Here is a 27,005-nt window from a genome sequence, read left to right on the forward strand (position 1 = left end):
TAAACTCTTAGTCGTTTTGTCTTTTTTTTTTTTTTTTTCTCTCCTATAATGCTTCTTCTTTCAATTGCAGTTCGGTAAAATACTCATTTTCATTTACTGCTAAGAGTTTACGTAGCCTGAAACAAACAAAAAAGAAAGAAATTAGAGGTCGTCTCGGTTCCCTGGGCAGAGTCCTGAGGGTCAGTTCCTTGATCTTCGTGTCCCACAGGCGAGTGGCCCACCAGTTGGTCTGGGTGGAACCACCCCTCACACCACACCCTTGGGAAAGAAGGGAGGCAATGAAAAGGACCTCAATCAGGCGCTGGGTTTGGGAAAGGCAGTAGAGATAATAAGAGAGAGCGTCGGGCACCCCAGAGGTTGTAGAGCCCGTAGGATCCTGTTGAAATGAGTTCTGCGACGGGGAAGCCGACCCCTGGTGACACTTCGCAGTCCTCAAACGTCCCAGCGTCGGTCGAGAGCTCGTCCTGCTGCACCCTCCCCTGGGCGCATCCCGTTAACTTAACTCCGGTCGGTTTTGCCCGTTTCTACCACTAGTGAAGAATCGGCTTTCTTCCCAGCCTGGCCAAGGATTGCCGTCTCGGCCGGGGTGGAGGCCACGCCCCCGGGCCGCCCTGGCCAGGGGTGAGGGGCTGCGTCTTCCCAGAGCAGTGGTGGGATGACCGAGGCCCCGGCGCCCCCTGGCGGGGGCCTATTAAAACGATGGAGGGGCGGGACCGGGACCAGCGGCGAGCCTCCACCTTCAGCCAAGCCCCAAGGCCTAGAGAAGTGGTTGGCCCAAGGTCCTTCGACAGAACCTGACCTTGATCTTGCCACCCACCATCCCACTTTCTCAGAGTCAACACTGTTACACCATCAAGACACTCCCCAAAGAAACACTAAATATATGAAACAGTAAACGGGACAATCAAAATCATTTTAAAATAATTTTAAAATAGCTCAGAGATAGAAACTATTTATATTATTTCCAATTCCTATTGTGCCCCAAGGTTCACGCAAGAGCTTTCCTCCCGACAGTTTCCTGAATTCTATATTTTCACCATTAAATTCCATGATAAAGTTGGATATCCATTCACCATTTGTAATACATACTTATGTTATTTAATAAAATTGCATGGACTGTATCTTTTTCATTCCTGTATCCCAGTATCAAGTACAGTGCCTACCATGGGCCAGGTTCTCATTACTTGAATGAATGACACAAAAATAGCCGAACCAGCCAGTTTTTTTCTGGGTGGGCTTGACAGTATTTCTGTACTTGCTGGGGTCACCATGAAATCCATGGTCTTCAGCTTTGCATTTCCAGCATCGTAGCTTTAACAAGTTATCCTCAGGTGAGCAGTGAGACCCTTGGGAGCTGATTCATGGCAGGGTGGCTTTGTAATGTGTCACCTTGACTAGGCTACGTTTCCCAGAACTCCCTTCCCTGTATGCTTCCGGTTAGGATGGGCCACAAGAGACAGTTTGCATGGTAACTGGAGGACAGAAGTGAAGCAGCAGCATACTGTTTTTACACTCGGAAGGTTGGTGCAGGCGCACCAGGCACTGTTGCAGTTCACACATGTTGTCACTTATCTGCTGGCTCACCTCGTTGGTGTGGGGCAGCAGTGAGGCCTGCAGTCAGGCCTGCAGCTGCTCCACTTTCCCTGGGATCTTCCTTCTGCTTCTCTAATTCCTGGGCCAGATGAGTATTTAACTCTGTGATGAAGGGCACCAGCTTCTTCTGCAGGACACCCACATTATCGCAGTTGGAGATGGTGAGACACTGACATGGGTTCTAGGCCATCCTCGCCGGTTCCAGCTCTTGCTCGTGCACGCCAAAGTGTCCTCCGTCTCCCACACTTTACATCCATCTTCCCTTCCCGATTGCCTGCCCTGCAGACTTCAAGCTCCAGCATTAGATGCAAAGACAACAGCCTTAGAGACTGTTTAATCAGCTCCCACTACTGTATAAGCTCAAATCCTTATTAAGTCCCTTAAAATATACATATATATAATATATATATATATACATACACACACATATATATACATATATATAATATTTACATTAGTGGTACTGCTTTTCTGATTGTATTGTGACTCACACTGTAATCAGACTCTTAGAAGTCTGAATGCCAATCAAATTTCATTTTAGATATTACAATACTAGGGTTAGGTGCCTGGGTCCTGGAAAGAACAAAACAATAGCAGAAAATTAGCCAGTCTTATCTCTGGCTCAAGAAGGTAAAGCAAAGGAAGGGGCAAAGAAGGGTAGCAGAGAGGGTTAACAGCAGGGAAATGTCTAATCTACATCTGAATTTTCTAAAGCTGCAGGGCTGGGACTAGAATAAGGCAGGGGAGATACAAAGGCTACAAAATTTAAGGAGGCATGCACCCTGTCACAGCCCTATAAAGCTGGCTATGTAATGAAGGACAGGTCTAAACTTTTTGGCACTTTATGAAGAACTGGGAAGTGAGGCAGGACTGAGTCAAGACTGGCCCTTATGCAGGACTTGAGGCAGGAACTCGGACCCCTCACAGAGAGGGACCAAGGACAAACCAAGCACAAAAGTCATCAAGGGACAGGGGAGGCAAGCTATAAGCAAAGATGAGCCAGACTGGCAGCTTTACTTCTGAAGACTGCTTTGGCTGAGGAGAATGAGGGCAACAAGCAAAATGGACAGTGAACCCTGGAGAAGGATGTCCGTTAGTGTTTGAGGAATATTATGCAACACCCAAGGCCTCAAAAGAACCCAGTCTCTTGAATGCATGGGTGCTGTGACAAGGTGACCAAATCCACGCAGCCTTAGCACTCCCTAAACCACGCTAGAGGCAGCAGTGTAAACAATTTGTTGTGTTTAGGGTAATCCACCTTGTTTTCAAGGTCACTGGAAACTTCTGTTACTATAATATTACACATTATCGGATATAGGATTACAACTTACAGTTTGGTGGCTTAAAGAACAAGGTTTTTACAACCTGTTTTTTTTTTTTTCCCCTAGGCCTACTGATACTAGCTGTCTGTCGGACACTGGACAAGTTATTTAATTTCTTTGAGTCTGTTTTCCCATATGCAAAAATGGGCAAAAATCATTTTCCCTAAAAAGATTGGAGGACTAAATAGGTCAGTAGGAGGAACTAACCAAATAGTTCCTTTCCTCATTTTTTCACATCACGATTTTCCAATGCTGTCTCTCTGAGGAAATGGAAATGTTCAGAAACACTGCCAGGTCTCATCCAGAAGCCACTGAAAAATTATTCACGAAGATGGCTTGTACAGGCTGTTTTGTGGTGGCTTTTACAGCCCCTCTCCACCCCAGATCTCCCACCACAGCTTATCACAGTCAAGCTCCTGGGATTTGCACCAGTTGGAGCAAATGCAACAACTTTCTTTTTCTTCCTTTCCTGCTTACTTCCTCTTTAAGCTCATTGTACTGAATAGGCCTGCTTCTCTGGTTTGGTGGTAGGTTTTTCCAGTTCCTACTGAATCCTACATAAGCCCCTCGGTCTACGGTCCAGCCTCTGAGTAGATCAGTGTTCTCTCATAAAGCCAGTCTGTAAATATCACCTTGAATCCTACAGTCTGCAGAAGCCTCCAGTCTACTGCTTTCTAGCTCCAGGTTTTTTAAGGTCCTTGGACCTAGAGAAGAGGGAGCAGGTCTGTATGTTGAATGAAGTTCGCTCTTTGCAAAATGGAGCATTACAAAACCATCTCCTAGTATTCTGTGCACACCACCCATTTCCCCATAATTATCCCTTCTCTCTCTTCTCACTTTTAAAATACTCCATTACAAACGAGATAACACATCATTACCTTCTCCATTAACATGTACTGATTTCACACATAGGGAAACTGTTTCCTCACTTAGATGGTAAGTTTCCTGAAGGCAGGAATCCGTGTGTCTCCTGAAGGATAAGCCTTCCAGGGTCATTGTATTCACCACTGTAGCTCTCACACTGCAGTGCACCCAGCAGGTACTCAGTCAGTACCTCTGTAACTGCCCAAGGCAGATGAAGGAGGTTCTGGCCTGCAGAAGCTAGTTTGTGGGAACAAAGGAATCCAGGTGCCTAGGCTAACAGTTTATGTTGCCTTTGTCCGGGGCTGTATGGTACAGCCTGTGAACATCCTGCAGGAGGTAGCATTCCCTTGTCCTCTTCCTGCCAGCCCTGTCTTCAGGGGCAGTTATCCTTCATCCTATTGCCAGGCCTGCAGGGACAGTTCTTTGGAGCAGCTAAAATTATATTAATAACCTCAACAGGCTCAGGAAGGCTCAAGAAACACAGCCCGACTCCATCCACAAAGGATGTTCTAGGAGGTGAAAGACAGCCTGAGATTCAGCAGTTGCACGTGGCCCCAGATCAGAACTATCTCAGGGCCCAGACCTGCCCACCCACCACTGTCCAGCCCACCTGTCAACTCCAGAGGCCTTCAAGACCCCAAATAAAGATTCTCTGAATAAAAATTTATATATTAAACCTGACCCCTTCTGGATTTCCTAAAGAAGATATGGACCAGGCTTTTATATTTTTCTTTCAAATCTCATTGCAGGGCATTAAGTCCTCACCCTCCACTGACCCCTGTCCCTCCACAGCCCCCCACCAACATACACACACCCAAGGAAAACCCTGACCTGAACCTCAGGAGAAATCTCTAGCGTCCTGCACATAACCCCTCACTGATCATAATCACTACAGTGATATGAGCCTTCACCTCCCACTGCACCACACCAAATTACTGACTCTACTTTTAAAACTCAGGCCCACATCTGACCAGCACCAACCCCATACCATCCCTCACTGTGCGGGGCACACCTTGGCAACCAGACCGCTGTGTCCCGGAGGCGGGTTCCACCCAGGCTGAAAATCTCCGTGATCTGGGGAAGAATTAATATCATGGGTCATCATGGCCAATGGGGCTAAAGCAGGGTCAAGGCAGGGTTAAGTGTCCCCCAGCACTGACCACGGGTGTGCCAGCCCCTCCTGCCTCCTCCTCTGGGGCCAAGTCGGAGGCGGAGTCATCCTTGCTCTCTTCCTCCTTGTCCTCCTCAGGGTCCAATGGCTCTTGCTTCACAGGTGGCAGGCCTGCATCTACTGCCTGGGAGAGGTGGGAAATAGGCATCAGTCAGAAGAGCAAGGCTGGCCTAAGGCAAGAGTCTCTTACCAACCAACCTGTCAGTGTGCTGACAAATCTCACTTCCAACACACTTCAGCCCAGAAAACTCATCTCTCAACCTACAAACCTTTCCCCTTCCTCAGAGAATTCCTTTTTTCTGTTAGCTGGACAGCGAAGCAGGCAAAGTTAGTTGCCTGGGGAAGGTGGGGCATGTGTCAGACAGGTAGGGAAACTTTATGGTGAGGCTGCGATCAGCACATCTATTGCTCTGCTCAAAAAAACCACCATCATTCTGCTTACAGACCACCCATCACTGACCCCCACCTTGCTGGGGCAGCCAGACAGCAATACAGGAGAAGTCAGGATGGCTGTGCCCGGTGTCCAGTCTTCCTGGGCATCCACCTTCTCTTGCTTCACCTGGGGTAAGGCCACAACCCAACTCAGGCCTGGGCACTGGGCCTCCTGTGTGAAGGAGGATTGCGGCAGACTTGGTCCCAGCTTCCTGGCACAAGGCTTGATAGGGCTGGGGAGGGCAGGGTAAAATGGGACCCTCACCTGCAACAGGGCTTCTGTGGAAGCTGTAGCAGGGCCAGGCACCTGCACAGGACTGCTTGCACCTTCCCGTAAGAACACAAGGTCAGTGCCAGGTGGGGGTAGCACAAAGCCACTGCCCGTTTCCTGTTTCATTGGAGTTTGGGCACGGCCTGATCTAACTGTGGGTGTGGTCAAGGTCTTCAGTATCTGGCCCAGACGGGGCCGTCGAGTAGAGCCAGGTCTCTTTCGACGAGAGTACGGTGGGGGCGGCCCTGCTCCATCCTCAGATCCTGCCCAGACACTAGGCAGCAGCCGCTTCTGAATAAAGACAAGGTGTTACGGCCATGTGGCACAGTGACCAACTCCAATATCCACCACCCTGCCCTGATCAATGTGCCTGTTAACCCCAATTAGTTCTAGCACAGAACCTGTTTACACAGGAGGCCCTCACCATTGAGCCTGCTGGTCTCCTGTTAGTAATGCCAGTGCCACTCAGATTCTTCATTTGCCCCAGCACAATGTTTGGTAATCTTTGGCTGAACCTACTGCCCTGCCCACTCCTCTGAAGATGCACAGCCCATCTGGCCTGTCCCACCCCTCTACCAGGCCTTTCCCACTGCTCCCAGGCACGGGGGGCCCTGGATCAACGTATCCCACCCACCTGACCCTTCCTGCCCCACCCACCATGGCAAACTGCAGGCACTGGCGCCAACGACACTTCTGGCGCTTCTGATTGCTGCCCCCAAATTTCGGCTTGTCACAGCAGAAGTCACAGCGACCACAGTCCATCCGGCGCAGGCAAGCTGCACAGGCCCCACACTTACGGTTCTGCCGACGGTTCGTGTAAGGCTGCTGGGGGACAGGCAAGAAGAGGATGCTATTACGGGCACTATTCCAATGCTGCTCCTTTACTAGCCTCATCAGAGGGAACCAGCTGTGCACTGGTCTTGGTCACACCTCGGCACCTGGTAGTCCAACACCAGGCACATCCCTGTAGTGGGCAGTGCCCAATACCATCAGAATTATGGCTGCCCCAAAGCCTATCCATCGCGTCATCTGCTAGACCAGTGGCTACCAAGGTCTTCGGCCCCCACCTCAAGCAGGCTGAGCCTCCACTGTGACCCTCCACTGCACCTGCTGAATTTGCTCAACCAATGTGAACTCCCTTCACTATGACGACTTTTACTCTATTAGCCCCACCAGAGCACGGGTTCGCCTGACATTAGCTACTGCTGCTGCACCTGTTGATCCCATGTTGGTCCCTCCCCCATTGTCTGCTCACCCCATATTAGTACCCATTACTGTGTCTTGCTGTTTCCCTATTAGGCCCATTGCAGCAGCTACTTCTTTGGGCTTAACCAAGTACCCTAGGAGGGTCTAGGTTTGTCCAAGTAGGGTGGGGCCACTCACTAGCTCGTCCTCGTCTACACAGTAATAGATGAATTCGGCAGGTGGCGAGGGGGCCAGGGCTCTGGGGTGCTGCAGAGGCAAACGGGCTGGGGTCAGGGCAGGTACTGGATAAGATTAGGGTTGTTCCTTCCCCCGGCCCACCAGGGCCTCACCAGCTCTGGAGACGCTGGAGGCTGTGATGGGGGAACTGGAGGCAGTGGCTGGGTTCGGGGGGGGCGCCGCCGGGCAGCCATCTTGGAGTCACAGCCTCCTCTGCGGCGGCTACGTTTACCCTGGGAGAAAGCCAGAAGAGTAGTTTAGGCTTGATGGCACCAGGCAGATACAGGATCCCAACCCTCATGCCCACCCCCAAGAGAAGTGCAGAAAGCATGCATGGGACAGGCAGGCAGAGTGTGGGGTGCAGCACTCACAGCAGGGGGAGCCACAGCTAGGGGAGGGCGTCGTTGACATCGCTGATGGTGGCGACGGAGACGGTGGGCAAGGTGCTGGCAGATAGGGGCAAGTAGGTGGGACCAGGGAGTTGAGCATGGGGTGAGGGAGAAAAGAAGACATGAGGTGGGCAAGACTGGGAGGAAGCAGCAGCAGCAGCAGCAACTTTAACAGCAGATGAGTTCTGCCCCAGCCCTGGCCCCAACAGCGCTGGCCCCTCCAGCCTAACTCACCCGTAAGCAGCGCCGCTGGACACACCTCCATTGGCGCCTGAGACCAGGGCGGGGAGGGCGAAGGCAAACTCGACAACGGCCACAGTCCTCTCGGGTCTGACAGCCCCTGCACACTCCACACCCTCGGCTCTGTTGGGGGGATGGGAGGGAGCACAAGCATGATGCATGGGGCCAGAGCTATGAGAGCCAGGGGCTAGGGTAAGCCTTTGGCCCACCCCACCTGCCCAGCTCACCCTTTCCACAATCCGGAGGCACCGTCTCCGCTCACACTTGCAGAACAGCCCCGAGGCCACATCATGGGGCAACTGCAGAAGGCATGTGGAGCAGGCCCCGCAGTCCTCGGTTACCCGGCAGGCTGCGCACTCCCCGCAGCCCACACGCTGCCAGGAATGGGCAGGGCGAGGTCACAGGCCCAGACAGAGTAGCTCCAGGGGCACTGCCCCTTACATGTCTCTTATTATTAGCCCCCTCTGCCACGTCTAGTAGCCTACCACTTGCCTCATCACTGTACCTGACAACTACTGATTAGCGGCCATCAGAGGCTATCCCCAAGGTCTACCAGTGCCCTCTTAACCTCATTGTTGAAACTGCTGATACCCCAACGACCCATTACTGTCTGCTGGTGGTAGCTAGCTCCCTACAAAATGACTCTGACACATTGAATCCATCACCATTCCTTCAGACCTTCCACAAGCCCCCATCACATCCTGCTCCCACCACACAATTGTGAGGAGGAGGCAGGTCGTGCTTACCTTAAACATCCTTTGCTCCCGGTTGAAAGCAATTCTCTGTGCTGCAGAGGGAAAAGGAGAAGTGAACAAGAAGCATCAGATATCTACCCTCACGCACTGCCGCTCCCCTGACGTCCACCATTCAACCTCCAGCCTGACAGTGGTGTCCTAACCTGACATCAGACCTGCTTCACTTCTGTGTCCCAGGGCCTAGGGGCCACTCACCTCTGCAGTCCTTGCATAATGTCTTGAGCCGCTGTCTTCGGGTACCATCCCCTGAGAAGCTGATTCCACAGTTCTCACAGCACCTGGTATGGGAAACATGGGTGTGGGGCTCTAAGTGCACCCTCAACCGCAACCCTCACCCTCTTGGCTCACTTTAGGTCAACACTCACCCAGGAGCAGGCAGTGAAGCTGGGGCTGTGTCAGCATCAGCCTTGGTCTCATCCCCTGGGGCCTCCTTCCTGACCTCACCCTTCTGGGGTCCAACCTGACGTTTCCGAGTCTTGGCTGGCCGTGAAGGTTTCTTCCGCTTCCTGCTAGGGACAGGTAAGGACTGGGGCTGCAGATGAGAGGAATAGAAGGAAGAGATCAGTGGGTGGGTGTTAGATGGCTCAGTCATCCCTGCTGGGTACCCCACACTGTGTAGTACCTTGGGGGCTGGATAACACAGAATGCCTTGTTTGAAGTCGAAGAGGGTGAGGTCGCACGCAGGGCCCAGGTATCGGGTCAGCTCAACTTTGCTTCGGATCCTGTCTCCTGTGGGGCTAAGGATGGGCCAGGATGGGTTGGTACCTGGGTGAAGCCATGGCCACTCCACCCACACCACCCTCCTACTGGGCTGGTGAACAGGCCTGTAAGGCTGGCAGGGGACACAGGAGGTAGCTTGGGATTGACATGTAAACCCTGACCAGGTCGTACCCCAACTAAGCCTGCAGAGCAGAAATATAAGATGTGTACAAACAGCCACACATATGCGTATATAAGCAAATAATATAAACGCAAATACGTATGTATTTATGTCATATGTTACTACTTAGTCTATACAGTCAAAAATACCAATCCCAATCTGTTAAGTAATGTGTAAGTATGTTAATATTACACACTAAATATGTAAAAAAACAAAAAAGATAAACGCCTGCTTAAAAACATACAAATAAATAAACAAACACATAAATATATATGCAAATGCATGCATAAACATACAAACGCAACTACATACAAAACAAAGTAGGAATAAGCAATACTGAAAGAGAATACTCCACGAGTCTCCAGCATTTTTGCATGTCTTGCAAAAGAGGCACTGATAGTCCTTTGTTATGAACTATCTCTTCAAGGATGTTAGTACAGCAAACAGCCTTGGAAGATAAGAGATAAGTTCTCCTTCCAGAGCAGAAGGAAGGCATCCTTACTATCCTAACATAAAAGACTAGATTCCTGAAGCTCAAGTAGTTCCTTTCCTACCCAACCCAATGCATGGGCAGATGCTAGATAGCCCTCTTCAGGTCATGATGTGGGAACTGACATTTGGGGAACTGACAGGAAAATAAAGACATTCTGAATACTGCTGTTATTGTGAGTAATAAACTATCTTTCATCTCTGACCCAGGAGTGTTGTATATCCTACACCAGCATGCACAAAATTGTGACATACTTGTTATCTTGCCCTAATTAGGACAAAACCTCTAGTCTTTTACGGTTCTTGATAACAACACTTAAAAATATAAATTGTGACAGTTTCAGATGCGTTATGTGTGGATAAACATACAAATAAGTACGAACAAACAATTATATTTATGATTTTACTATATTCCTCCAGGAAAACAGCAACTTAGATACCAAAAAAGTTCACAAAGAATGAACTTCAGGAAGTTCAGGAAGAGTAAATTCAATAACTGCATCACTAATAGATCCTGAAACACCTTAGATCCTTAAATGCAAATAGCACACAAACACGTATATTCATGTATTAAGGGCCGATTATCATTCATGGTATGTTGTATAAAGTCACATTAAACACTGAATTAGTGAACATAGAACCTCTGGTCCTAGGGAAACTACAGGTTAGCTTCCTGCGAGCCTCAGATGATCAATGTGTAACCTCGTTCTATGTATGGCCTTTGAATGATTTAAAGCCAGGAACTTTGGAGTATTGTTATGTAGGTACTTTTCCCAAGGCCCCTGTAAAACAAGCCAGCCTTGTCAGTATTGAAAACCTGGTGTTCTACGTGACACATTTCCCATGTAACACTTAACGGGTGTTTTAAAAATTCCTCTCCAAACTCTTGATCTGCAGACCTACCTTGTATGCAAATTTAACATTTTTTATAATGTATCACCTTCTGAAACACATAAACCAGTCAGCACTAAGATAGATTCAACATTTTCCTAAACAGAGGTAACACAACCATCAACGTCCTTGGCGTTCAGCCTCTCACGATGCCCACTACGCTTTATTTTACTTAGCCCTTTTCCCACCTTTTCCTTAGGTTCAGCGTTACTTTAGCATTTTCCAGAAATTGAAGTTGGACAAATTGGAAAATTTCCTTCTCTTTTTCTAGATGTACCACATTGTTGATTCACTGACATTGCACTCACTCCTAACAGCTCTACAACTCACACCTGAAATTTATTTAATGTGTATTTTCTCCTTGCAGCACATCACATTTTTCTCCTTGTAGCCCATCAGACTTCTTACACTTAGAATACTAGATAGCAACTTCAGCACTATGCTGAGGGCCATTCTAAATACTAAAATCACCAATAAAAAGTACAAAAATGTGAAAAACATGGCACTAAGTAGACCATGAAAAGGACACATGATTACAGTAAAAGAACTGAAATAAGAAAGTCACATTCAACCTCAGCTGGGAATGCGTGTATCATGCAACTTAAATTTTTTGCTGTTCTATGCATGTCTATGAAAGACCATGAAAGTACAAGGAATATCAACTTTAAGAATACAAATTCTAGCAAGCAAACAAATTAGCAAATATGAAATAAACAAATAATAAGAATGGACTACATATGCATAATTTTAATCCACCCACAAAATTAAACACACCCCAGATTTCACCCTGCTCAACCAGACTCAGCCTTACCCAGGACCCTGTCCACAACCCAGCCAGTACCTCTGGTAATAGGTGTCTGAGCGTCCACAGGTGGCACCTGACTTTCGAAAGACCTCACGGCGTTTCCAGCCAGGGCCCAAGGCTGGGCACTCCAGCCAGTCCTCAGCCATGGAAGCCACGGGAAGGAGCAGCGGCCTGCAACATGGAGGGAGCAATGATGAAAACTGAGGGACTAGGAGAGGACGTGTTGTACCCTAGTCCCCCAAACTGCTAGTATGCTTGTCCGAGACCTGGTACCTCCCACAGCCAACTGGCCAATACAAGAGAAAATCTCCTTTCCCAACTCATTCTTCCCTGTCCTGAGCCCAGAAGCTTGTCATTCCTCCCCCTTCCTGACCTGGAAGCCCAATCTTCAACTTAAGGGTCCCAATCTTCAACCCAAAGATCCCCATTCCTTACTCAATGTCCTGATTCCCACTTCCTCCCTATCCTCAGCCTGAGAACCCATCACTTCTCCCCTCTGCCAGCCTAAGAACCTCTTTCCTCCCAGGAGACACTGTCTTTAACCTACTGGTCTCTACGCCTCCCCTTTGTCACCCTGAAACCTCCGTACACCCCCTTCCCCGAACTGAGAGGCCCTATTCCTCCCATCATCAGCCCAAGAGGCCCCCATTCTGCTCATCATCAGACCAAGGTCCCAGTACTCTATCTACCTCAGTGTTCTGACCTCCCATTCACTTTCATCATTGACCCAGGAGTCCTCAATTCCTCTTTCAGTCTTTTAACCCTCCCACTCCTTCCCTTTCTGATGTCCTCCTATCATGCTACCTCAGTGCTACTGCCTCAGTTTCCTCCGTGTGCTTGCCAGAGAGCCCCCAGCTTCTCCATCTCTTTACCCTCAACAGCCCCTCACTCCTGTTCCTCAGCCTGAAAGCCTCCTCCTCCCTTGTTTTCCCTGTCAGTGCTCTGAGACACAAGTCTTCACCAATATCAGTCCCCAAACCTTATTCCTCTCATCTTCAGCTACAAAGTTTCTTCATTCCTTCTCTTCAGTCTCTTATTCTCCATTCCCCTCATCACCCTGAGATACCCTGCTTTCCCTCCTAACATTCTGAACCCACCCCTCAATCCTCCCCGTTTTTGTCCCAAGATCATGCCATCCCTAACTCAGCATTCGGAACCCCTATTCCTTCTCTTCTCCATAGGAGTCCCCGCCGCTCCTTTTCTGCCTCCCAATGGCTCCATTTCTTCCCGTCATCAACCTGAGACCCCTCTTCATTTCTCCCTCTCAGCGTTCTGAACCCTCATTTCTCTCCTTAACCTGAGAGACACCAAGGTCTCCCCTCGGGGTTCGGATCCTTCCCCAACCCTCTCCGTCCTCGTCCAGACTCCCAACACGTCCACCTGTCAGCGCTCTGAGTCCCAATACTCCCCGTCCTCAGGCAAAACCTTCCCATTCCTCCCCTTCAGTATTCCGACGCCGCCATTCCTCCCACTCATCGGCCTGAGGGCCCTTCATTCCTCTCCGTCAGGGTTCTGAGCCTCAATTCTTCCCCATCCTACGCCTGAGCGCTCTCCATTTCCACCCCCACAACTGTCTCACCAGCTCGGCACCAGGCCGGTAGCTTCCGCCGCTCTAGGTCCGCGGACCCATGGCGAGGGTCCCGCCTGTGACTCCCGCCTTGCCCTGCTCTTCTTCCTCCTCCGCAGACGCTTCCTCTGAAGCGGTAGCTGTCGCTGCCGCGGCCGTTCGTTGCTCCCGGAACCGGAAACCCGCTGGCCCCCTCTAGGGCCCCGCCCCCGGCAAGACGCCTGCGCTCTAACGCCCCTCCGGCGTTTGCCCTTAGTAGGGAGGACCCCCCCCCCGCGCCTGCGTGCTCGGTCCCACAGCGGCGCGCGCCTCTTGCCCGGGACCTACTGCGCCTGCACCCTGACGTCCAAGTACGGCTCGCACCCCTATCGGAGACTTGCAGCGCCGGAGCCCCTGTCTTCCCCAACCGGCGTTCTCCCCGCTCCGCCCACCTGGTTTGCGCCTGCGCTCTCCCAACCTAAGGGGGCGTGGAGGGTTGGGGTTGGCCCGACGCTGTTCTCCAGGCGGTTTTCACCAGCGGTTACCGGGAGGGAGGGGTGCCCAAGGCTAAGGTTGTGTCGGAGGGGTCCTCTCCCACCTCTCGTCTACGTCGCGCCTGTGCCGTGCGGTTTCCCGAACATCTCCCCCAGGACTATTGCGTCCCGCTCTCTCCGCTCCGCCGAACAGTTGCAGGAGCGCGCGGAGACTAGTCCGGCCGCACGCTAACCCCAGTGCCTTCCACGGGAACTGGAGAAGGGGGCGGTGCCGCGCCGCAGGTAAACAGAAGGTCCGTGCAACGGAGACCCGCGGGGCCCGTCCTGGAACGGCTGTGCTGTGGGAGATCAGTAGCCCCGACGACAGGGCGGGACGGGGTTCCCGGACTTCCGTTACACGCGTGTCGCAAAAGAGGGGTTTGAGGGAGAACGAGACCTTGTGTCTGTCATCGAATACATTTCTAGTCCGGAGGATGTCAATACTGACACAGAGGTGGTAAGTCAACCACGATACTGAATTAGTGCCAACTGTATACCCACTGTTTCAAAATGAAATGCTGAGAATGTGGGTCACTGGGCTCTCCTTCGGCAAGGCATATCCCACCGCCCGAGGGCGGGGGGGGCTCCTGCAGAACACAGCGTAGGTGCCAACTGTATACGTAAAGCTGTATACTGCAACCCCTTCTGAATACAGGTGTCTGCCACAGCTCATCTACCCATGGGGTTTGGGAATGCGGTTGCAGCTGGATAAATGTGAAAACCTTCAGTAGTAATCTTTCTTGATTCTTCAAAATTTTATTAACAAAACCAGGACAGGGGAGCCAAGAGTGAGCAGACTTCACAGTCCCACCCAGGCACAGAGAATGGAGAGACAGAGGGACAGACAAGGACAGGAGAAGATTCTGAGACACTCTGGTAATGGCAGCTGGGTAGTCAGATGGTGGATGGGCACAGGGAGAAACTCAGGGACCATTGGAGAAACATATGAATGGCAGAACAGACAAATGGGGGATTCAGGGCAGCTCCTCGGCCTGGAATGCAGGTGTGAGGACTTCTGGGCCAGTGTGAGGTTCAGCGGTCAGCACTGGAGCGCAGGTCGGTAGTGAGCGGGTCATGTTGGATCGTTTGGTGCAGCATCAGGGCCAATAATCCTGCCCGGTTAGTCATGGCTGTGCGTACATTTCGCTCCTGCTCAAACAGCTCATCCAGCTTGTACCACTGCCAGGGAAGCAGAAAAGAGCCATGAGAAGGAGCTCTAGAAGCCCCACCTGACCCCAGCCACATTCAGCATCAAAACCTACCACGCGCACACGCTCCAGGTCCACTTCAGCACGCCGCAACTTCTCCCAGCAGTAATGGCGGTTACACTGGCGTTTGGGCAGGCGGCAGAAGTCACCCGTGAGCTCAAAGACATCACGTACAAGAGGGCACCCACATACCTCATCTGCTGGCACCTGCAAGGAGAGCGGGGGTCAGGGATGAATGGGGATGGTGAGGGAGAAAAGAGGACAGGAATGGAGAGTGGTCAGAGAGATAGAAAGGAAGGAATAGAGAGTTCAGGGAGTAGAAAGGAATGGAAAAGGAAAGGAACAGGAGATAATGAGATAGGAGAAAGGAAAGGAATGAAGAGTGATAAGGCAGGCAAAGTGAGACTTACAGAAGCAGTCAAGTAGGAAAAAGGGAAGGAAGGAGGGCAAAAGAAGCAGCAAGGGATGAATGTGGGCAGTGAGGAGGAAGAAAGGACAGAATGGGGGGAGTTGAGGGCAAAACTTACTTTGGGGTCCCGTGAGTGCTCAGGGCACAGCACCTGGAGCCGCTTACAATAGGTCTTGCTCTGAGGATTGTAGACATCACAGAAGAGTCGTGTAGCTCTGGGGGTTTACAGTAGAGACAAGGCAGTGAAGAGAGAGAAGGGACACCCATCTATTCTTGTCCATGCCCATATCCTGCCCCAACATGCCACTTCCAACCCCAGCCTTAACCTCCCTGGTCTAACTGCACGGAGCACCCACACTCACCCCTCAATGCGTGTGGGGTACATGGACCCAAAGGACGTCTGGCTCTCATACTGGAGGGATGAGCACAAATGGAGGGAACTGTGGATGTGTGCTGCATGCCCGCCTGAGACAACCCCCAGACAACACATCTGTTCCCCCATGGACCCACTGATACTCCCCCTCAGGGTGACACCCTGACCTTGGCGTAGCAGCGCTCCATGTGGCGCAAGGCAACACGTGGGTTGATAGGGTGCCCGCAGGACACACAGAAGATCTGCAGGTCTGTGTCATCGCTGTCACCCTCATTGCTCTGTGTGGAGTAGAAGAAACGATGAGGCCCGGCAGGACCGGGCACGGGGCCCCGTGCCGCTGAGCCTTGCTTGCTCACCTCCTCATCCTCACGGACAGCCTGCTGCTTGGCACGAAGAATGATGGCCTCGAGCTCATGGAATCGGCGTTCCATTTCCTGAAGGCGGGTGCGGGCGCTCTGCTGCTCACGGCGAATACGTTCGAGCAGCTTCTTCCCGTGCTCCTCAGCAATACAGGGACTCTGTTGCCACTGCTGGATGCGCTGGGGGAGGATCTCATAGATGCGGCTGCAGGGAGGCAGTGGGTTAGGTGCAGGCAGGAAAAGGTGGCAGACAACAGAAAAAGTGGGGTGATCCACGACTGGCAGAACGGATGGCCGACCAAGTGGCGAAAAGGATAACTGAGTGAATGGTAGATAAATAAGCAGATGAGCACTTGAATGGTAGATGGATGAGGGATGGATAGATGGTGCTTTGTGGACTGAAGAGTGGGCAGATGACTGACGGGAAGACATACAGAGAGCTCTGGCCACACCCTACCCTATTCCCTGATTCCCTTAAACCTTTCAGGAATGACTCACTTGGCTGCCAGCTTCATGCCACAGTCATCGGAGCAATACTTGGAGCCAGGCTGGGCAGGGCGCACACAGCCAGGTCCCAGGCACTGCGGTAGTGATGCAGGGTCCTTGGCATCGGCACGCTCTGGGTGTTTCCATTTGTCCTTGTGCTTCTGTTTCTGCCGATGCCGCTTGTATCTCTCTTCCTTCTGTGGGACGAAGCAGGTTGGATCAGGTTAGGGCAGAGTTAAAGTCAGCCCGAGACCCCTGTCTCCCCGTATCCCACCCCCTTCTGGATCTTGTCCCATCCAGCTCCTGACCTTTGCCTCTCCCTCCTCTCCCTGCCCGCTGCCTTCCCACAACCGGTTCACCCTCTCCATCACCTTCTTCTCGGATTTCTTCTCCCGACGCTTTACATGCTTCACTTTCACTGCCCTCTTCCGCAGCGCAGGGTCCAGGAACGGAGACTCCTCTGTGTCACTCATCCAGGGCTGCAAGTGAGACAGACACTGCCCCACCTGCCCCACTCGTGACTGCCCCACCACGAGTCAGTTCCCACATCAGCCTTTAATACTCTGCCTCATCTTCCATCTCTCCTTATTATGGAAACTCAGCTTCTGTAACTTCTACCCTTCCACCGTGGGACGCTCTGGCTGCTCACCAGGCCATGGTCATCAAAGGCCCCCGCACAGAAGTCCTGGTAGAGGTCAGGGTCCAGCGGCAGGTCCTCATCGGAGAGCGGCTCAGGTGTGGCCGTAGCCTCAGGCGGCTCCTTCACTGCTGATGATGCCACCGCCCCCTCCTCCTCACGGATGCGCCCCAGCTTCTGTGATGGCTGTGGCTGCTGCTGGGTGGGCAGTGGCCTGCGAGGCCGCGGCAGGGACTCTGAGGGCGTCACTGGCGAGAGCTGCAGGGCAGAATCTCAGGACTGGCCCTGACCGCCCTGCCCGCATGCCCCGCCCCGCCCTGGGGGGCTGGACTCACCGAGGAAGGGAAGTACTTGTACGATTCCTGTGCCGGCAGGAGGAAGGCCCAGGTCAGCCCCAGGTGGATGGAGGGTGGCCCTGCCCTAACCCCTCCCACAAGAGCCTAGCCCCACCAACTGGCCCCGCTTTGCCTCCCCAGACATACCCACTACCTTCACTTCTCAGAACCAGGACATGCTCAGTCCCATCCCACCGGCCCCGACATGCCTGGCCACCTTGAAACATCTGGCTCTACACTGCCCACCTAGGGTTTGAGGCACCCCTGCTAGCCCCGCACACCTGATCGTGCCCCATTCATCTGGACAGGCTCCTTCCCACCTGTCTGCAGGCAATCAGGCCCCACCTCACCTGGCCCACCCCTCCTGGCCTGAGTGAGCCCTTCCTGGACATACTGACACCCCCACCTGGCCCTGCCCAGCTCTACCCATGCTCACCCGGGCCCGCAGCTGGCACTGACGCAGCCGGCACTTCTGCCGGATCTTGTTGGGGCCCCCAAACTTCTTCATGTCCCGACAGAAGTCGCAGTGGCCACAGTCCTCAGTGCGCCGGCAGGCCTCGCACTCGCCACACATGCGGGCTGACCGTTTGATCTGCTGCTGCTGCTGGTGATGCTGAGGAGAGGGGCCCAGAACAAAAATCAGGAACTCAAGTTGGGCCTGAAATGGGATCCCCTTACCCACCCCAACCATGGCAGCCACTCACCTGGCTGGGTGTGGCCACCAAGGGCTGTGGAGAGGATTTGTGGGGCGAAGCAGAGCCCCGAGCAAGCATCGCCCCAACCCCTGTCCCTGACCCCGCCCGACGCTGCAGGTCTGGATCCGGGGCAGGCCTCTTGCGCCCTCCACCCTCATCCCGGGGCTCACTGCCGTCTCGCTCATTGCTGTCCCGCTCCCGTGACTTCTTGTGCCGATAACGGATTTCCAGCTTGGGGTCTTTCTCTGTGGGGCCAAGGTGGGTGGACACTGAGAAATTTGGATGATCCCAGAACTCCTTCCTCTTTTTTTCTATCCCACCCACCTTCTCTGTCCCCCTACTCCAGAGCAGAGCGACCCCATCTGGTGGGACCCTGTATTTGGGCTCACAGTGGTCTCCACTCCAGCTCACCACAAACCAATAATCACCCACAGACACATACCACCACTCCCCATGATCCACCCTCCCTTCATGGCTTCTCCTCCCTCGAAGCAGATGGATCTGCCTGCCCTGTCCAGGCCACCCCCCCCCTCACCTCGGCACTCCCGACAGTACCACTCCCGGATGGCCTTGGCCATCTTCTCAGTGATCCGGATGCAGTCCCCATGGAACCACTCATTGCAGTTGTCACACCCGCTGCAGAGGATGGGGTGAGTGGTGCAGATGTGAGGGGCCGGACCCATCAGCCTCACCCAACCTTGCAAGTGTCAGCCCCGCCCGCCTCTCCCCGGCTCACATCATGAAGCAGTTGATGTCTGGTTTACGGCAGATGCAGTAGATGGGCGCATTCTCCCCATTCTCCGACTTGCTGTCCTCCCCAGCATCTGGAGGCTCCGGGTCTGAACCATCACCCTCCTGTGGGATTCCCCCCACCATCACGGTTCCTTAGAGAACCCCCATCACAGTGCCTCATCCCTTGTTACAGCTCCATCAGGGCTCACCACAAACCCCAACATTCTGCCAATAGACTTTCCATCACAGCTCCTCATAAATCTTACCATCACAATCCCCACAAGCCCCCCACCACTCACCCGACACCCCAGTACCACACTTACAAATCCCATCACTCTGTCTCAGACTTTCCATCACTTAGTCCGCTAACACTCTATCACTCAATCCACACACTTATAACTTAGTTCACTCGACCGTTCATCTCCTGCTGCCCCCATCGTGACTCCTCACAGGACCCCCTCACTCCTCACAGACACCACAGAGTAGATTCCGGAGACGGAACATGTATTTCCATTACGGTTCCCCGCAGATCCCCCGTTATCAACCCCACAGACAACGCGCCCCCATCACCTTTCCCCACCGGTCCTTTGACACTAACTCGTCGCGGCTCACCACACACTAACCAGTACCGCTCATCGCAAACCCCGTATCACTCTGCCCAAACAATTTCCCATTCGGATCCCCGCGGAACTACCGAAAGGGATCGCCACCAAACTTCCATTACGGACCCCCACAATGGCTCATCACAAAACTCCCAGACGGGTCACACATCAAAAAAAATTCAGAACATCAGACCCCCAACATTCTACCCACAGACCCCTGTTAAGGCTCACCACAGGCCCCCACCATACTGCCCTCAGTCTTCTCACGGTTCACCACAGACCCCCAAGAGTCTGCCCACGGACCACACCACTACCAACCCCGCTGACCTCTACCGCCGACCCCCTCCCCGGACCCGTACTCACCATCTCTCCGCTCTCGGCGCACCCCTCCGCGATCCCCGCCAGCGACCCGCGAATCCGTACAGACCTCTCGGTGGCGTCCGCGGCCGTTGTAAAGGCGCCCGAAACTACTTCCGCTTTGGTCGCGCCTCCCGGGCACCGTACTCTTATTGCGCAGGCCTAATGCGTCGGCTCCGCAGCAAACAAGTAGATCCGCCGCCTAGAGCCTCTACGGTCTCTCAGGCGCCACCATCTTGATTACTGAGACCGTACGGCCGCCAAATCCGTAAGTTTGCAGGAAACATGGCCGCACCTATACGGCTGCTTTTCCGAGGGCACCGCCACCTTGTGGGCTAAGTCCGTACGGTGACCGCTTGTACGGACACAACCTTGCAGGAACTATGGCCGCGCCTGTGCGCGACTTCCACTCAGATGCCGTCATCTTGGAATCTGATTCCGTAAGATGGCCGAGTCCGTACGTTCACAGGCAATACATGGCAGCGTCCTAATCGCGGATTCCAGGATGGCGCCGCCATTTTGGCCATCGATTCCGTACGCCAGAGGTTTGCACTGCGTAGAAGTTCAAAGAAAGAGTGGCTCCTCCCGAAACACTACCTGTATCAAGTTACACTCACTCTTCCATTCGGTCACTTTCCCCTTCCACATGTATTAATTGGGCGCCAGCAGACTGTGTGTTTTAGCGCTGCGAAGGAAACCTTTCCCCCTGTTATGTCTCCGATGTCACCGTCCACCACTCTTTCCCGCCCTCATTCCTTCTTCCAGTTCCTCAGCCAGCCCTGGCACGGTTCATGGAAACAACCATGGAAGGCTATAAACGGTGGTGAACTGACCGCCTCTGGTGAGAAGGGGCCGAACCAAAGCAGATTTCGAAATCCGAGACAGCTGGCTTCACCAAGTCTTCCTCTAACCCCCGGCCACCGCCAGAATGTGGATTTGCAGGGTTCCTGGTGACGTCCATTTCAGTTCTCTGGTTTCATACATATTCAATTTTCTCCTATAAAGTTAATTGTAATATTTTAAAATTAGATCATGTACAATAAAAAAATTTTTTTTGATCGATCAGAGAGGTAGACGTCCCGTTAGGGTAATGATCTAACTTGGGCAACCACGAAATCAAATGAGAAACAGCAGATCAGTGCCCCCACCAGCCCAAACCCCACCCAATGCGCGAGTCTTGGTCGTAGTAAATGTCCACACGTCCACATTCAGAATCAGAACGACTTGATTCGGGTTGAGGAGAGAGGTCTGGAGAAAAAGAAACTTTTTCCCCTTTGCTGATAATTCTTCTGGATTTCTTGGCTCCCAATGTGTTAGCAACTTGTTTGCTACTGATGATCCTCCTGCCGGTGGTTTCAGAAATCTGGTTTTTGTTTTCGTTTTCTTCACCTTCTCTAAACATTTTTACTTCTGGCCCCTCCACACCATCACAGACAACTGAAGACACAGGAACTGCAACAGGGATTCAATGACCCTCTCTTCCTAAAACGTGTTTTTAATCCACAAAGCGGACCTTCCCGTCCAGACTTGCTTCCTTTTTCTAATTTATGTTGAATTAATCTAAATTTGATTGTAATTTATTTAAATTAACATAATTTAATTCTTCAAACTTAGTTGTTCATTTATTGTATTAAGTTAATTTTAGTTAGTATAAATGAATATGTACGTGTTGGTAAGGTACTGATAAATTTACTTTAACATCAATTAATGAATTTCATATAATTCGATTTTAATTTAATTACAATTTGATGTATGAAAATAAGTTTAAGGGAATATAATTCAAGTTTAACTTAAATTTACTCAAATTTGGGCGCCTGGGTGGCTCAGTGGGTTGAGCCTCTGCCTTCAGCTCAGGTCATGATCCCAGGGTCCTGGAATCCAGCCCCACATTGGGCTCTCTGCTCTGCGGGGAGCCTGCTTCCCCCTCTCTCTGCCTCTCTGCCTACTTGTGATCTCTCTCTCTCTGTCAAATAAATAAATAAAATCTTTAAAAAAAAATTTACTCAAATTTAATTTAACGTTACTGACTTGATTTACTAAATTTAATTTGGTTTAAAATAATTTAATGTTAAGTCAATTTATTCATTTCAATGTTGTGTATCATTTAATTTCAATTTAATATTGTTTCCTTTGTTATATTACATTTTATTTAATATGATTTCAATTTAATACACTTAAATTTTAATTCAAATTCACCTAATTCATTACCTTCTAAAGTTACATAACTAAGTAGAATTAATTAAATGTATATTCAATTACTGTAATTTTAATATATAACTTATTAAATATGATTTATTCAATTGAGGAAAAACAGTGGGAAAACAAATTACTCACCTCATGAACGCAAAAGAGCCATCAGTACAGATCTCACAGACATTAAAAAGAGAATTTTTCACATATGTATACCAGTCTAATGCAATATCTTTGACTACTTAGATAAAATGGGCAAATTCGTTGAAAAAGACAACTTCCCAAAACTAACACATGAAGAAATAGATATTTTGAGTAGCCAAGCAGCTATAAAATTATTTGAATTTTTTTTTAAAGATTTTATTTATTTATTTGACAGAGAGAGATCACAAGTAGGCAGAGAGGCAGGCAGAGAGAGAGGAAGGGAAGCAGGCTTCCTGCCGAGCAGCGAGCCCGATGTGGGACTCGATCCCAGGACTCTGGGATCATGACCTGAGCCGAAGGCAGCGGCTCAACCCACTGAGCCACCCAGGCACCCCAATTATTTGAATTTCTAATTAAAAACTTCCCCCAAAGAAAACTCCAAGCCCAAATAGCTTCACTAATAAATTCCATCAAATATTTAAGGAGGAAAAAAGGTCAATCCTATACAAAGTGTTTGAGATAATAGAGGAGGAAAGAACACTTTCCAATTCATTTTCATAATCATTTCCCTGCTACCAAACTAGACAAAGGCATTACAAGAAAAGAAAATGACAACCCATGTGTCTGGTCACAGTTTCTATCCCTTCAAGAGCATGGTACTGTGCAACTTTAAGTTCTCACCCTAAGTCACATTGTTAGACTATCCAGTGACTAAAGACCCCAAGGCAAAGACACTTCAGTCAGGAATGACATTAAAGGGCTTAGAGATCACCTCCCAGAAGTCAAGGAGACCAAAAGCCAGACCTCTCTTTGGGCAAAGTTAAATTCTTTTCTACACAGATGTAAAGTCATTAACAAAATATAAGCAAATTGCATCTAGCAATTTGTAAAAATGGTAATATACCATAAACAAATGTATTTATGCCAGGAATGATCTTCAAAATGCAAGATTAGTTTCATATTTGAAATATTTATAGAGGATTAGTTATTATACCATGGCACTCTGTTTGCTTTACACATCTCCACAGAGCCCAAGTAGGCAAGACTTAACTGCCATCTGAGTCTTGGTGGAATGCCCTGGATTTCCCCCCTTATGAGGAATAGCCCAAAGACCATGTCTCATTCATCTCCCCAGCTGCAGCTGAGCACAAGACTTACCACTTCACCTCTCCTTCAGAAACGGCCACTGGTTATAGAAGCACTTGACTCAAGTTTAGAACTGATGATTCAGCAGAAAAGTGACCACCTCCAGTACTGCCCATTTGACCCCTCTGATTGCGTGTTATGTTTGTGAGACTAGGGCTGCAGGAAATTGATACCATGATGATCTTGCTAAATCTAATAAGCAGTCTGAATGTGTTTCAGCTTGTTGTCTCCTCACCAAGTGAGTCTGTGGAGGCATGGCAAGCCATGCTGAACAGGGGTAGTAGTGAAACCCATTGCCTTTTTAGCCACCACGCCACTGCTCAGGGACTGCTTGGCCACCTGACAGTTTGAAGCAATGAACATGAAAACTCCCTGGGATCCAGTATCAAATGCTCTTGCCAAGGTGGTGGGTGGTAGTGGAATACAGGTTCCGCATTGTCCAACCTATTCATAGATGATCACCCATTGGTTGGCAATGTCGAAACCTCAGTGTTGATGACCTAAAACATTATGATACTCTGCCCGAAGGACTGACTGATAAACCACCGCCCAAATTTAGGGGCCTATTTGCTAAGTTTTTTGGTTTTATGTGCTCATGCTGTATAATTATTCTGGCAGCCAAGAAAAACAACTGTTGGGGCGCCTGGGTGGCTCATTGGGTTAAGCCTCTGCCTTTGGTTCAGTTCATGATCCCAGGGTCCTGGGATCAAGCCCCACATCGGGCTCTCTGCTCAGCAGGGAGTGTGCTTTCCTCTCTCTCTCTGCCTGCCTCCCTGCCTACTTGTGATCTCTCTCTCTCTCTCTCTGTCAAATAAATAAATAAAATCTTAAAAAGAAGAAAGAAAGAAAGAAAAGGAATGTGTTCCTTTAAAAAAGAAAAAAAAGAAAAACAAAAACAAAAACTGTTCTTTCTTCCCCAGATAGAATGTGCCTTACTAGACAGGTCTGGCTGAGTGCAGTTGGCCTAGCCCTATGGCCGCCCTGGTTTTGCATGATAGGATATACTATAGCTCTTAAAACCTCACTGTTGCGTTCCTGTGTGGCTCAGTCGGTTGAGCATCTGCCTTCAGCTCAGGTCAGGATCCCAGAGTCCTGGGATGGAGTTCTGCACCAGGTTCCTTGCTCAGTGGGGACCCTGCTTCTCCCTCTGCCTGCTGCTCCCCGGCTTGTGTGCTTTCACACTCTCTCTTTCTCTCTGTCTCTCTCTGGCAAATAAATAAGTAAAATCTTAGAAAAGCAAACAAACAAAAACTCACTGTCAGCTACAAATCAAAAGCAGTTGTGATTGCTGTGCTATGTGGGAAGAAGCCATTTCATAGCCCCAGCCAATACACCCCTTCATGAATCTGGTTTTTTTTATTGGTTGTGTGGTTTTATTAATTCGTGGGCTGTTTGGCCTGCCACTTTCAGAGTATAACAGTGTCCTAAGACCAAAAATTTAAAAACTCCCTTCTTGAAATGTACTAATTACAGTTGACCTTTGAACAACCTGGGGGTAAAGGGCTCCAAGCCCTGTGCAGTTGAAAATTGACATGTAACTTTTGACTCTCCTGCAACCTAACTACTAATAACCAACTGTTGACTGGAAGCCTTACCAATAACACGGTCTATTAACACATATTTTGTGTGTTTATATGACTCACACACTGTATTCTTACAATAAAGCTGGAGAAGAGAAAATATTATTAAGGAAATTCTAAAGAAGAAAAAAATATATTTTCAGTACTGTACTACTGCAGTACTGTACTGAGAGAGAGCGAAAGAGAGAGCACAAAAAGGGGGCGCTGCAGGCAGAGGGAGAAGCAGGCTCACTGCTGAGCAAGGAGCCTGATGTGGGACTCAATCCCAGGACATTGGGATATGACCCAAGCCAAAGCCAGACGCTTAACCAGCTGAGCCACCCACGCATCCCAAGTATTGTACTATTTTTTATTTTTAAAAAATCTGCACGTAAGTTGAAACACATGTTGTTCAAGGGTCAACAGTATAGTTTAGAGAAACTGCCTAGATTTATGCTAAAGCGTCTTCAATTTTACCAACCTTTGCTTTTACCCCATTGGTGAAACTATGAATGCAGCGAGGAATTAGGGGGGAGCCTTAGTATTATGAAAAAGTTTGATCTCGCACTGCCTAAAATCATCTCAGGAATCCCCAGAGGTCCATAGATAACACTTTGGGAACCAATTTTCTAGACCATAAAGATTAGTATTAATCAAATACTGTTGAGTATTGTTGATTGATTGACGTGGATTACTCTCATTGCACTAACGAAACTGGAACCTGTTTGAAGTCAGGGATACAAGCATTTTACTTTTTTTGGTATACAGTACTCTATCTACCCAGTGACTCATAGATAACGGTCGGTTAACTGATACGATAAGCGTGCTTATTAAGATCTTAAAAATAATCAGCAGTTACCTGTCTTTCTGTAGATGACACAGGAAGAGAACATCCAAAGTTGCTAGATAACAACAAAAAAAGTTTTTAAATGAGAAGAGAAATTCTTTGAAATACACCAGGTTGAGGGGGTGGATAACAGAAAAAGAAATACACCAGTGAAATCCCGTCAGAAGAGGCACAGTAACTTTCCAAGTTTTTTTTTTTTTTTAAGATTTTGTTTATTTGTTTGAGAGAGAGCACAAGCAGGGTGAAGGGCAGAGGAGAAGCAGACTCCCTGCCAGCAGGGATCCTGATATGGGACTCGATAGCAGGATTCCAGGACCATGACCTGAGCTGAAGGCAGACGCCCAACCGACTGAGCCACCCACGTGCCCAAAGTCTTTCTTTCTTTTTTTTTAAATAAAGTATTTGCATTTCAACATTTTCTGTCTTTTTTTTTTAAGATTTTATTTATTTATTTGTCAGAGAGAGAGAGAGAGAGTGCGCACAAGTAGGCAGAGTGGCAGGCAAAGGTGGAGAGAGAGTCAGGCTCCCTGCCGAGCAAGGAGCCCAATGTGGGACTCGATCCCAGGACCCTGGGATCATGACCTGAGCTGAAGGCAGCGGCTTAACCGACTGAGCCACCCAGGTGTCCCAAAGTCTTTCTAATCTAAATTTTTGTTGTAGCAAACATAGTGCGTAGTAAAGCCCTAAAATTCACAAGGAAAAGAAAGTATGATTTGTGATATTTTTCCTTTACCTTTCTTCTAATTATAATACTAACACACTGCAGAAAAACTAGAAACTCTAGAAATATGTGAAACAAACCCAAAAACAATCCTACCATTGGGAGAAGCACTGTTAACTTACTAACGTATTTATATATGTACATACAGGTACATGAATATTAAAAAACAGATTTGGGGCTATATGAGTATTTCCAGGCCTATGTTATAATCTTTCAATCTAATATTTTTTTGAGAAATACTTTTCCATATCTGTAAATATTTTTTAAATAATTCTTTTTTTTATATTTTATTTGTGTATTTGACAGAAAGATAGAAAGAGAGCACAAGCAGGCAGGTAGAGGGAGAGAGCGAAGCAAGCTCCCCACTGAGCAGAGAACCCAACATGGGGCCCGATCCCAGGACCCTGGGATCATGACCTGAGCTGAAGGCAGCTGCTTAACTGACTGAACCACCCAGGTGACCCTAAAATAATTCTTAAACTAATTTGAAAATGTTTTTTTAGGTCCCTGAAAGTTAGGATTGTTATCCCCACTTTACAGTGAAAGCAATCCAGACTCAGGGAGCCTAAGTCTCTTGCCAGATCACACAGTCAGTAATAATA

General features: G+C 49.7%; 2 protein-coding genes across 26 annotated transcripts in view; both read right to left on the minus strand.

The window, feature by feature from the left end:
- The window catches only part of LOC111142386 (methyl-CpG binding domain protein 1), a 15,941-nt gene extending 2,703 nt beyond the window's left edge, over positions 1-13,238 (minus strand). The window contains exons 1-18 of one of the 21 annotated variants that reach the window (XM_022495431.1): positions 13,104-13,238; positions 11,561-11,695; positions 9,082-9,196; positions 8,825-8,991; positions 8,655-8,737; positions 8,451-8,491; positions 7,932-8,078; positions 7,699-7,827; positions 7,447-7,521; positions 7,189-7,308; positions 7,037-7,105; positions 6,311-6,478; positions 5,648-5,944; positions 5,417-5,554; positions 4,940-5,074; positions 4,792-4,853; positions 3,548-3,619; positions 1,828-1,879 (exon numbers count right to left, since the gene is read on the minus strand). In XM_022495431.1, the coding sequence (XP_022351139.1) occupies positions 3,580-3,619; positions 4,792-4,853; positions 4,940-5,074; positions 5,417-5,554; positions 5,648-5,944; positions 6,311-6,478; positions 7,037-7,105; positions 7,189-7,308; positions 7,447-7,521; positions 7,699-7,827; positions 7,932-8,078; positions 8,451-8,491; positions 8,655-8,737; positions 8,825-8,991; positions 9,082-9,196; positions 11,561-11,670 (1,896 nt within the window). In that variant the 5' untranslated portion in view covers positions 11,671-11,695; positions 13,104-13,238 and the 3' untranslated portion in view covers positions 1,828-1,879; positions 3,548-3,579. Of the gene's footprint in view, positions 1-21; positions 1,880-2,961; positions 3,620-4,791; positions 4,854-4,939; positions 5,075-5,416; positions 5,555-5,647; positions 5,945-6,310; positions 6,479-7,036; positions 7,106-7,188; positions 7,309-7,446; positions 7,522-7,698; positions 7,828-7,931; positions 8,079-8,450; positions 8,492-8,654; positions 8,738-8,824; positions 8,992-9,081; positions 9,197-11,560; positions 11,696-13,103 lie in introns of those variants that run through there. The other 20 variants (XM_022495432.1, XM_022495428.1, XM_022495424.1 and 17 more) reach the window with 20 other exon arrangements.
- A 1,105-nt stretch (positions 13,239-14,343) lies between these two features.
- Positions 14,344-20,160, minus strand: LOC111142612 (CXXC finger protein 1). 5 transcript variants are annotated; one of them, XM_022495921.1, is made up of 15 exons: positions 19,803-20,155; positions 18,842-18,960; positions 18,641-18,741; positions 18,115-18,350; positions 17,847-18,023; positions 17,411-17,437; positions 17,088-17,333; positions 16,810-16,917; positions 16,451-16,635; positions 15,950-16,157; positions 15,761-15,871; positions 15,583-15,632; positions 15,339-15,435; positions 14,866-15,018; positions 14,344-14,782 (listed from the first exon to the last, which is right to left on the minus strand). In XM_022495921.1, the coding sequence occupies exons 1-15, from the start codon at positions 19,803-19,805 to the stop codon at positions 14,636-14,638; spliced, it is 1,968 nt and encodes a 655-aa protein (XP_022351629.1). In that variant the 5' UTR covers positions 19,806-20,155; the 3' UTR covers positions 14,344-14,635. The 5 variants fall into 5 exon arrangements, with proteins under 5 accessions (XP_022351629.1, XP_022351626.1, XP_022351628.1 ...); XM_022495918.1 differs by having other exon boundaries at positions 15,761-16,157; positions 19,803-20,160; XM_022495920.1 differs by lacking the exon at positions 19,803-20,155 and having other exon boundaries at positions 16,798-16,917; positions 18,842-19,660.
- Positions 20,161-27,005: the final 6,845 nt, after the last annotated feature.

This window comes from Enhydra lutris, unplaced genomic scaffold (genome assembly GCF_002288905.1).
Source record: "Enhydra lutris kenyoni isolate GAN:26980312 unplaced genomic scaffold, ASM228890v2 scaffoldscaffold8, whole genome shotgun sequence".
NCBI classification, from domain to species: domain Eukaryota; kingdom Metazoa; phylum Chordata; class Mammalia; order Carnivora; family Mustelidae; genus Enhydra; species Enhydra lutris.